Consider the following 11,854-nt stretch of genomic DNA (forward strand, 5'->3'; position numbering starts at 1 on the left):
CGTGGCCATTGGCCCTTCTGGCAGGAATCAACAGATGCCCAGTCTGACCGTGCCAGGTGCCACTAAAGTTACGTTGCTATCTGATGTTGCTAGAGGTGAATAATGTAATCCAGATCACATTCTATAGTAGATGTAAGACAAGGCTCCATAGTAATTTCTAGTTGTATAACTTGGATACAGAAAGGTGAGGATGTATTTTAAACTTAAAATGCTGTGATGTCATTACTTGTGACAGGCAGGGAATGGTGCGGGTGCCATCGTCATCGACCTCCTAGACGTGGTGACTGAGTACCGTGGATTATCCTGGAGGTGAGTGGTAGCGTCATTCAGAATTTCTCTGACATCCACTGGGGGACACTGGAACAATGGGGTGTAGGGCTGCATGCAGGACTTTGTGCTGAATGAAATCTGAGCTCCTCCCCTTCTATAGCCCCTAGCCAGGAAGTCACCAGTTTTGTACATGCTTCGGGAGGCAGTGCTTTCTGGTAGTGCTGCATTTGCAGCTTTGTTTCATTTATATGTTTCAGTGTATCTTTTCCCGCTGTTTCTAGTGTTGCTGTCATAGCAATGTCCTTATCAGTTGATTGGTTGCTATGGGCAACTTCACCACTGGTCCACGCCTCCACCCTTTAGAAGGTTTGGTACATTTCCCTCTACATCTTCCTCAAGTTGGGCTTTTCTCTATGAAGAAAGCCCACTCATTGCTGAGAGGATACTAAAGTCGCGACACTGTCATCTCTATATCCCCCATCCTGAGGGGAATAATAGAGAGCCATTGGCTAGACTTTCTGCCTTGTTGTGTTTCTTGTATAGTTCACTCTCCTTCTGTGATTGGCTTAGATCAGTGGCTCTCACACTCGGTCCTCAGGAGGTGCACTGTGTATGACCAACTGTCACATTTTAAAAATTTACAGGTGACCTGGAAAACAGGAACTGCGTGGGGTCCTGAAGACTAAGTTTAAGAACCTGTGCATTAGATGAAGGGCCACTTACTGTCTCCTTTTTATCAACACATGGGGCAATTGGATAATAATCAGAGCCTCTTCTAGTGGGCCAACATCAGTGACATTTTTCACTTGCTCTAAATGTCACTCCAAATTACCCACTGGACAGTCTGAGGCAAATGCGCTTTCCTAGTCCTGTGATGCTGAGGCCCATCGGCCATGTTAGTGTGCAATAACACTAACCAAGTGGAACCTGCCAAGTCAATTCTACCAAAGCCATGACTGACACAGTTCAGTTTGTAAGTCCCTCTTTGGATTACCTGAGTAGAAGTATTCCTGAGACTTGCCCTTTTATTTGCCCCGGCTCAGTCAAAGGGATAATGATAGTCCCCCTTCCCGCATGTCTATATGGACCAACCGCCTCGGTCTTTAACTAGGTCAGCTTTACTTTCTCTTTTGGATCTGTTGTGGTCCAATATTCAGAAGGTTCAAAATCTGACCTTCCCTCTAAGGTGGAAGGGGAAGCTGCTGACTATTTTGAATGATAGCACTCTTTCTTTATTGAGTATTGTCCTAATAGACAGGAAACAGTTTGTAGTCTTAAGATTAAGAGGAATATTTATTGTCAGTTTTTAGGCACGATATATGTAAAAATTTGCACTTCACAAATGTTCTTTTATGAGAGAACATATTCCAAACCATGGTGAGGCGTTTCTCTCACTTCTGATACTCCGACACATGACATGGTCTACTCATTAACATTCTTTCTTTTCCACCCATAGCATTGGTGGGGATGAAGACCTCAGTAATACGACCACACTGCCAAGTATGTACACTTACCTTGTTGTCTTTACTATTTAAATGTATTTTCTCTACATGTAATTCAAAGTAAAGTACTAGAAGAGCGACGCATTTCTTTACCACATTATAAGTAGACTGACTCAGAGTGGGAATGCGTCATACTGTAGGCTGAAATGCAGTCAAACCTCTGAAAATGGCATTTATGGAGGTTTGACCGCATTCCCCATATGTACCAAGCTCGAAAACCTTCTAGAGCTTGGACCCTTATGCAACATTATGTATAGATTGTCAGATTGTGTTTGGACTGTGTCCCCGGAGGGGGCGCTAGTGGGTCAGTGGAGGTAGATGGGAGAAAACGAGGAGGCTGGATAACGTTCCTGCGCATGAGCGCAATGGTATTTATTTGGCAGATGATATTATACAGAATGGTAGCAGAAACAATAATAACAGATGAATAAAGTCAATCACTCAGCATGATAACTGAAAGTCTATGGCACTGGATGACAGATGACTTGAGGAAATAATAACCGGTAATATAATAAACAGAAGAACGGGTGCTTGTGAAATGGTTCTGGTTTGGAAACCAATGCAGGTTTTAAAACAGGAAACTTTAGGCAGCAAGATGTAGAATGGCAAACCTGAGCAGAGGCAGGAGTCTGACTTCACAGTGCAGGTGATGAAGCACTGGCAGCAGCAAGCTGTATCACAGGTGGAGGAATGAAACACACCTGGAGTCAGTCTCAACTGCAGGCTGAAGCACACAAGGTGGTGATGAGTGTGAAGCCTTGTTTGCAGGTTGCAGGTATTGCTGGGCCTTGAAGTTCCACGGAGCTGTGCAGAGTAACCAGGAATACAAGTCTTTAACCAGAGAGCCAGGAACACAGGAGCAACAGGAACCGATCCTTTCATATGGGTCGCAGGAATGACACAAAGTCCAGGATGCCTGCAGACTGATCCTGCAGTCTCTTATGTACCCCATGGTGCACAGGGATTGGGTGAGTGAAGGAAGGTGGGTGCGGCCAAGCACCGGATTGGCCGCAGTATACTGGCTGTTTGCAGACTGTCATGGCGGCGCCCACGCCGCGGCCTAGCGGGAACGCGGCGCGCTACACGCCCGCTGTCTCAGGAGTGTTCCTAGGCCCTTGATGATGTCCCATGGCAGGGGCATAGGTGACAGGTGACTGCAGGGAGCCAGGACGGAGTCCGCAGCGGCGGACGGATGTCAGCCTGGTAAGTCGATTCCTGACAGTACCCCCTCCTTTAGGGGTGGACACCGAACACCCACGTGGCTTGAAGGGATGAGTGCTGTGGAAGACACGGACCAACCTAGGAGCATGGACATCGGACGAATTCACCCAACTCCTCTCCTCTGGGCCATAACCGGACCAATCGACCAGGTACTGGAGACGTCCATACCGGCAACGGGAGTCCAGAATTTTGTTGATCTCGAATTCCACGCCCCGCTGAGTTCGAACCTTGGGACCTACTGGAAGAGTATTCTGAAAGCGGTTTAGGACTAGAGGTCTGAGGAGAGAAATATGAAAAGCGTTAGGTATACGAAGGGAAGATGGTAACTTTAATTTATAGGCCACTGGGTTGATGACTCTTTCGACAGGGTAAGGACCAATGAAGCGTGGTGCAAACTTCATGGATGGGACCCTGAGACGGAGGTTACGGGTTGATAGCCAAACCTTGTCCCCAGGTTTCAAATGGGGAACCGCACGTCTCTTGCGGTCGGCAAAGACCTTGTACCGACTGGAGGCCTTTTTGAGGGAAACGTGAATTTTTCTCCAAATAGATGAAAACTGAGTCAGAGCAGTAGTGGCAGCAGGAACATCCATATGAGGGAGTTCTTGGAAATCAGGTACACGGGGATGTTGCCCATATACTGCAAAGAATGGTGTCGTTTCAGTGGCAGTATGGTATCGAAAGTTGTGGGCAAACTCGGCCCATGGGAGCAGATCGAACCAGTCATCCTGGGAAGATGAAACATATAATCTTAAAAAAGTCTCAAGTTCTTGATTGACCCTCTCTGTCTGCCCATTCGTCTGAGGATGGTATGAAGATGAAAACTTCAGTTTGACCTGCATGGCAGAACAGAGGGCCCTCCAAAACCTCGCTACAAACTGTACCCCCCGGTCAGATATTATTTCAGAGGGTAAACCATGTAAGCGGAAAATCTCCCGTAGGAAGATTTGGGCAAGTTTTGGGGCAGAAGGGAGACCCTGGAGAGGAACAAAATGAGCCATCTTGGTGAATCTGTCCACTACAACCCAAATGGTATTATGTCCTTGAGAAGGAGGAAGGTCGGTGATAAAATCCATGGACAGGTGTGACCAGGGACGACTAGGGATAGACAGTGGTTGTAACTGACCTGCTGGAGACTGACGAGGAGTCTTGTGCTGCACACATTTAGGACAGGATGCCACGAAATCCTGGATGTCCATTTTCATCTTTGGCCACCAATATGTAGCAGAAAGGAACTTGAAGGTCTTCAGGACCCCAGGATGACCAGTGAACTTGGATTGATGGGCCCAAGATAGCAACTTGGGACGGAGATCTGGGGAAACAAAAGTCTTACCAGGAGGAGGAGCTGGGGAGACTTGAGATGCAGCGAAAACCACGGGACTCAGGATGGAATGTGGCACTGAGTCAGATGTTCCTTCTTCAGATTCCATGGATCGAGATAACGCGTCGGCTTTCACATTCTGTGAACCTGGGCGGAAATGAAGCTTGAAATTAAAACGTGAGAAAAACATAGCCCATCTGGACTGGCGAGGGTTAAGGCACTGAGCTGCCTTTAAATATAGCAGGTTTTTATGATCCGTGTAGATATTAAACGGATGTTTGGCCCCTTCTAGGAGATATCTCCATTCCTCAAGAGCCAGCTTGATCGCCAGTAGTTCTTGATCTCCCACGGAGTAGTTAGCTTCTGCAGGAAGAAACTTTCGAGAATAAAATCCACAAGGGTGGACTTTCCCATCGGATCCCTTCTGGGAGAGAACAGCTCCAACCCCAACTGTAGAGGCATCTACCTCCAACTCGAATGGTCTGTTGACATCTGGCTGAGACAGCACTGGAGCAGACATAAAGGCTAGCTTGATCTTCTGGAAGGCTGCCAAGGCTTCTTCTGACCAGTTGGAATGGTCTGCCCCTTTCCGAGTCAGGTTGGTAATAGGAGCGATGATAGTGGAGAATCCTCGAATAAATTTTCTATAGTAGTTGGCGAAACCCAGGAATCGCTGGATAGACTTGAGAGAGTTTGGAATGGACCAATTGGCAATAGCTTCCAATTTTGTCGGGTCCATCTGAAGATCCGATCCGGAAATTATATAACCCAGGAAGGGTATAGAGGGAACTTCAAAGGTGCATTTAGATAGTTTCCCGTAGAGCCGGTTCTCACGAAGACGTCGGAGAACTTCACAAACTTGTAGACGATGAGATGGAAGGTCTTGGGAGAAGATAAGGATATCATCTAAGTAAACAACGAGGTACTTATACAGGACATCACGAAAGATTTCGTTCACAAAGTGTTGGAACACTGCTGGAGCATTACTCAACCCAAATGGCATTACCAGGTATTCATAATGGCCATCTCGAGTGTTGAAAGCTGTCTTCCACTCGTCACCACTCCGGATTCTGATGAGATTATAGGCACCGCGGAGATCTAACTTGGTGAAGATGCGGGCTCCTTTAACTCTGTCAAATAATTCGGTAATGAGTGGTAATGGATAACTATTCTTGATAGTAATGTCATTGAGACCCCGATAGTCAATGCATGGACGCAGTCCTCCATCCTTCTTTTTAACAAAGAAGAAACCTGCACCAGCGGGAGATGATGACGGACGGATGAATCCCTTCTGAAGATTCTCTCTGATGTAATTACTCATCGCCTCAGTTTCAGGAACAGACAACGGGTAGGTGCGCCCCCTAGGTGGCTTCTTGCCAGGAAGGAGATCGATGGGACAATCCCATTCCCTATGGGGCGGCAGAATATCAGCAGCCTTTTCACAGAAGACGTCTGAGAAGTCTTGATAAGCTGCTGGGAGACTTGACTGTGTCTTTACTTCGGTAGACTTAATGGGACACACTTGGGCTAAGCAGGATTGATGACAATGTGAACCCCATGAGGTAAGCTGCAACGTTGACCAGTCAAACTGTGGATTATGTAGCTGGAGCCAGGGCATGCCCAAGACAATCTCCTGGGTGGCTTGAGGGATGACCAGGAACTTGATCAGTTCAGAATGGAGAAATCCAACTCCCAGAACCACTGGAACAGTTTGATGAGAAATGTTCCCCTTGGAGATTCGACTACCATCCACAGCAGTAATGTAAACTGGACAAGAAAGTTCACAGGTAGATAGACAAAATTTATTTACCGCAGCTTGGGTGATAAAGTTTCCTGCAGCACCGCAGTCCACTAATGCTGACGCAGACTGGAGCCCAACTGGAGTCTCTAGCATCACTGGAAGGATGAGGTCTTGTTGAGAAGGAGCTTGACTGAAAGATCCTAACTTGACTCCTCCCTTACAAGTCAGGATCTGGCGTTTCCCGAACGCACCGTGCAGGAGTTAATCTGATGGCCCGCAGCAGCACAGTATAGGCAGAGTCTCTCACGTATTCTTCTTGCCCGCTCTTCAGGATTTAGGCGGGACCTATTTATCTGCATAGGCTCGTCAGAAGAGGGAGACTGGAACTGTACAGAAGGTATGAACCTTGATCTGCGTGGCTCACTCCGAGCGCGTTCATTATTGCGTTCGCGGATGCGAGAGTCCAACTTAATGCACAGGGAGATCAAATCAGACAGTTGAACAGGAATGTCACGGGTCGCCAGTTCATCCTTGATCCGATCCGAGAGTCCGTGCCAGAAAGCTGCTACCAGAGCTTGGTTGTTCCACTGAACCTCTGCAGCCAACGTCTGGAACTGGATGACATATTGTCCCATGCTTCGGGTACCTTGACGAAGTTGGATCAGGTCTGCCGAAGCTGATGTCGCACGACCAGGCTCGTCAAAGATCCGTCTGAAGGTTGACACGAAGTCTGTGTAGTTGTTAATCAGAGGGTCAGCACGTTCCCACAGAGGAGACACCCAACTCAGAGCAGATCCAGAGAGTAAGGAGATGATGTAGGCAACCTTGGATCTTGGCGTGGGGAAATTATGTGGCAATAACTCAAACTGTATTTCACATTGGTTGAGAAACCCGCGACATAACTTAGGACTGCCATCATACTTGCTCGGCACGGGCAGGTGCAGACGTGACACTGGAGCTGATGCAGCCGGCATAGAAGAACTCACAGCACTGGCAGGTGCTGGAGTAACAGGAACAGTAGGAGAGAGTACACTAGGCAGGGATTGCTGTAGTGTATCTAATCGGGAGGACATCCCTTGCAGGAATTGAAGCATCTGCTGCTGCGCAACCTCTTGACCATCCAGACGAGAGACCAGATTTTGCAAGGCCTCTGACCCCACACTCCGTCCACCATCCGAGTCCATCGATCCTGGACTTACTGTCAGATTGTGTTTGGACTGTGTCCCCGGAGGGGGCGCTAGTGGGTCAGTGGAGGTAGATGGGAGAAAACGAGGAGGCTGGATAACGTTCCTGCGCATGAGCGCAATGGTATTTATTTGGCAGATGATATTATACAGAATGGTAGCAGAAACAATAATAACAGATGAATAAAGTCAATCACTCAGCATGATAACTGAAAGTCTATGGCACTGGATGACAGATGACTTGAGGAAATAATAACCGGTAATATAATAAACAGAAGAACGGGTGCTTGTGAAATGGTTCTGGTTTGGAAACCAATGCAGGTTTTAAAACAGGAAACTTTAGGCAGCAAGATGTAGAATGGCAAACCTGAGCAGAGGCAGGAGTCTGACTTCACAGTGCAGGTGATGAAGCACTGGCAGCAGCAAGCTGTATCACAGGTGGAGGAATGAAACACACCTGGAGTCAGTCTCAACTGCAGGCTGAAGCACACAAGGTGGTGATGAGTGTGAAGCCTTGTTTGCAGGTTGCAGGTATTGCTGGGCCTTGAAGTTCCACGGAGCTGTGCAGAGTAACCAGGAATACAAGTCTTTAACCAGAGAGCCAGGAACACAGGAGCAACAGGAACCGATCCTTTCATATGGGTCGCAGGAATGACACAAAGTCCAGGATGCCTGCAGACTGATCCTGCAGTCTCTTATGTACCCCATGGTGCACAGGGATTGGGTGAGTGAAGGAAGGTGGGTGCGGCCAAGCACCGGATTGGCCGCAGTATACTGGCTGTTTGCAGACTGTCATGGCGGCGCCCACGCCGCGGCCTAGCGGGAACGCGGCGCGCTACACGCCCGCTGTCTCAGGAGTGTTCCTAGGCCCTTGATGATGTCCCATGGCAGGGGCATAGGTGACAGGTGACCGCAGGGAGCCAGGACGGAGTCCGCAGCGGCGGACGGATGTCAGCCTGGTAAGTCGATTCCTGACATAGATGGTGTTGCCTAACAGAAGCTTATCCGATCCCTCCCGGCTCAGGCATGCGCTGGCTGCCTGCGCAGTAGGATTCCTGGGTCATAAAGTCGGAAGTCCTTATATCACAAAGGGTAGCTCTTATTGGGAGACTCGTCCTTTGTGCTTTCAGCTGTAATTGTACCGGTATACAACGTCAACAAACTGTGATACGCTTGCAATCAGTGGCGCAATGCATGTGAAATGCGATGTTGCTGCATCCTGTCCTCAAAGTTCTACCGGACGAAGGGGCTGTAAGAGGGATGGAGAAACTGAAGGAAAAGAGCTGCTGGTAACAATCCCTTGGGGGGCATCAGTAAAATTTCTTATGCAGATGGCAGTGTGGTTTTAATAGACTGAGCTTGTGATAAAGTGGGTGGAACCTGCAGGGCTATGTTTTTGTATCCTCCAATAGTCGAAAAAAAATCATGGGCTTAGTTATTAATCTGGAATTTGTAACAAATTAAATCCGACAGAAGACAAAAAAACGTATAATCAACGTATTTGTATTGCAGACATTTTCCGACAGTTTAATCCGGATATTGAAGGATACTCACTTGGAAAAGGGCCTAATGGTCTTCCGAGGTCAAAGCTAAACCGGGCCGTGCCAGGAGCAAATTCAGAGTACGTTGGGGATAACGTCATAGGCTGGGAAATAATTACGCAGCTCTTTCCAGTTTCCACAGTCTGTGGTTTCCTGCTGTCACCATTCCCCTCCTCACATCATGTCACAGCCCCTGGCTCTGTCCTCACTGACACATCACTCATCTCCTGATATACTCTGTGCTGCTGGAGACACTGCTCCTCCCACTATATAACTCTCAGTCTGTGGCTTCCTGCTGCCTCCATTCTCCTCCTCACATCATGTCACTGCCCCTGTCACATGCAGCCCTGTCCTCACTGACACATCACTCATCTCCTGATATACTCTGTGCTGCTGGGGACCCTGCTCCTCCCACTATGTAACTCTCAGTCTGTGGCTTCCTGCTGCCTCCATTCTCCTCCTCACATCATGTCACTGCCCCTGTCACATGCAGCCCTGTCCTCACTGACATATCACTCATCTCCTGATATACTCTGTGCTGCTGGGGACCCTGCTCCTCCCACTATGTAACTCTCAGTCTGTGGCTTCCTGCTGCCCCTATTCCCCTCCTCACATCATGTCACTGCCCCTGTCACATGCAGCCCTGTCCTCACTGACACATCACTCATCTCCTGATATACTCTGTGCTGCTGGGGACCCTGCTCCTCCCACTATGTAACTCTCAGTCTGTGGCTTCCTGCTGCCTCCATTCTCCTCCTCACATCATGTCACTGCCCCTGTCACATGCAGCCTGTCCTCACTGACACATCACTCATCTCCTGATATACTCTGTGCTGCTGGGGACCCTGCTCCTCCCAGTATGTAACTCTCAGTCTGTGGCTTCCTGCTGTCTCCATTCCCCTCCTCACATCATGTCACTGCTCCTGTCACATGCAGCCCTGTCCTCACTGACATATCACTCATCTCCTGATATACTCTGTGCTGCTGGAGACCCTGCTCCTCCCAATATATAACTCTCAGTCTGTGGCTCCCTGCTGCCTCCATTCCGCTCCTCACATCATGTCACTGCCCCTGTCACATGCAGCCCTGTCCTCACTGACACATCACTCATCTCCTGATATACTCTGTGCTGCTGGGGACCCTGCTCCTCCCACTATATAACTCCCAGTCTGTGGCTTCCTACTGCCTCCATTCCCTTCCTCACATCATGTCACTGCCCCTGTCACATGCAGCCCTGTCCTCACTGACACATCACTCATCTCCTGATATACTCTGTGCTGCTGGGGACCCTGCTCCTCCCAGTATGTAACTCTCAGTCTGTGGCTTCCTGCTGCCCCCATTCCCCTCCTCACATCATGTCACTGCCCCTGTCACATGCAGCCCTGTCCTCACTGACACATCACTCATCTCCTGATATACTCTGTGCTGCTGGGACCCTGCTCCTCCCACTATATAACTCTCAATCTGTGCCTTCCTGCTGTCTCCATTCCCCTCCTCACATCATGTCACTGCCCCTGTCACATGCAGCCCTGTCATCACTCAGATAGCCACATGAATGGACAGGTCACTGCCTCCCAGAAGATCACAATTACCTTCTGAAAAACTCTGTACTGCTGTGGACATTCTGACTATCTGATCAGCCAGACTGTTCTACCACTTCCCACTTGTAGACTGGGTAATACATGGACAAACACAAGATAAAATGACAAAGTGGTGCTCTGACCCAGTGAAATGCTCCGGGCGGTGTGGCGCCATATGCGTTTTATAGCACGCCATGCAGAGTTTCAGCAGCTGCAAGTTTAAATCCAGTTGTTTTCAGACCTATTTTCTTTACCAAGGATACGACTGATGTAAGTGCGCCCTGGTGCTGATGGGCATCAACCCTAGCACATGGATAGGTAGTGACGCAGTGGTGGGGGGGTTACTCTTTACCTTGTCCCAGGCATGTTGGAGGGGCCTGGGTCCCCCTGTTTCCCATCCCCCTCCCCGTTGCAGACAGAGGCACTTTGGACAAAGAGAGAAACTGGCTGCTGCATGCTGGTGGGAAAGTCAGAAGCAGTCAGTCCTCTCCCTGCGTGATATGCGGGGGATGCAATCTCACCCGTGCGTCTGACCATCCGCCCCCTGTGCGGCCACATATAGCCTTTCTTTTTAACATTTTCTAAGGAGTGGGTCTGGCCACACCTCCCCCATTGACCACGCCCCCTCCCAGTACTGGGGCCCGGCAGAGCTGTCTTTGCCCTTGCGGATAGGCCAGGTCTAGACACAAAGATGCATACAACTAAGCATACAGGCGAATATATGCTTCTGCCTCCATACTTACACACATAGTTTGGGCCTGATTCTGATTTGGGAGTAATTGTCAAAAGTGCAAGTAACTCTGGGTAAAAACATGCTGCAGGGGACGCAGATGTAACATGTGCAGAGACAGATTTATATTTTGTACCGATATCTAGGGGTAAACTAACGCTATCTCACAAGGAATTATTGTCCCCTCTCCACCTTCCTGTACTCCGCAGAGATATGCTCAGTCAGGCCACGGCATTGGTGACGAGGATGAAGCAGATGAACGCTCTAGGAGTGAGTACCATGCAAACTATGATGTGTTAGTGACAGGAGTGCTGGTAGTATCTTTAGGTGTACCGAGGTGATGGGGGACTAATTGGGGGACTACTAAGACAGTTAGGGGTGACTTCAATTAAGGCCTGGAGATTAAAAAAAAACACGAGGTGGGGGTTTTCCTGCAGCTGTGGGGTTTTGCTATTCAATTACAGGGCAGAAAATGAGACATGGTGATTTTTATAGAAATCACTGAGTCTTTTTTCACGCATGGTGATGGACATCCATGTTAGTTATAGGTAAAAACTGAGCGGACTTGCTCTAGCACCCCAGCAGCACCCCCTGCCCGGACTAATTAAGCAATTGTATGCTTCCAATTAGCGTAATTAAGGGGTTATGGGGGTCATTCTGACCCGTTCATTCGCAGCGTTTTAACGCAGCAGAGCGAACGAGTCCCTGCTGCGCATGCGACGGCGCCGTAGTGCGCCGGTGCATGCCAGATGGCCGAAGGCCGT

General features: G+C 48.9%; 1 protein-coding gene across 1 annotated transcript in view; it reads left to right on the forward strand.

Annotated features, from left to right (window-relative positions):
* The window catches only part of PLB1 (phospholipase B1), a 191,824-nt gene that overhangs the window by 44,194 nt on the left and 135,776 nt on the right, over positions 1-11,854 (forward strand). Inside the window, exons 15-18 of the mRNA XM_063919416.1 lie at positions 236-309; positions 1,727-1,770; positions 8,752-8,860; positions 11,300-11,351. Of these exons, the coding sequence (XP_063775486.1) occupies positions 236-309; positions 1,727-1,770; positions 8,752-8,860; positions 11,300-11,351 (279 nt within the window). The remainder of the gene's footprint in view (positions 1-235; positions 310-1,726; positions 1,771-8,751; positions 8,861-11,299; positions 11,352-11,854) is intronic.

This window comes from Pseudophryne corroboree, chromosome 4, assembly GCF_028390025.1.
Source record: "Pseudophryne corroboree isolate aPseCor3 chromosome 4, aPseCor3.hap2, whole genome shotgun sequence".
NCBI classification, from domain to species: Eukaryota; Metazoa; Chordata; class Amphibia; order Anura; family Myobatrachidae; genus Pseudophryne; species Pseudophryne corroboree.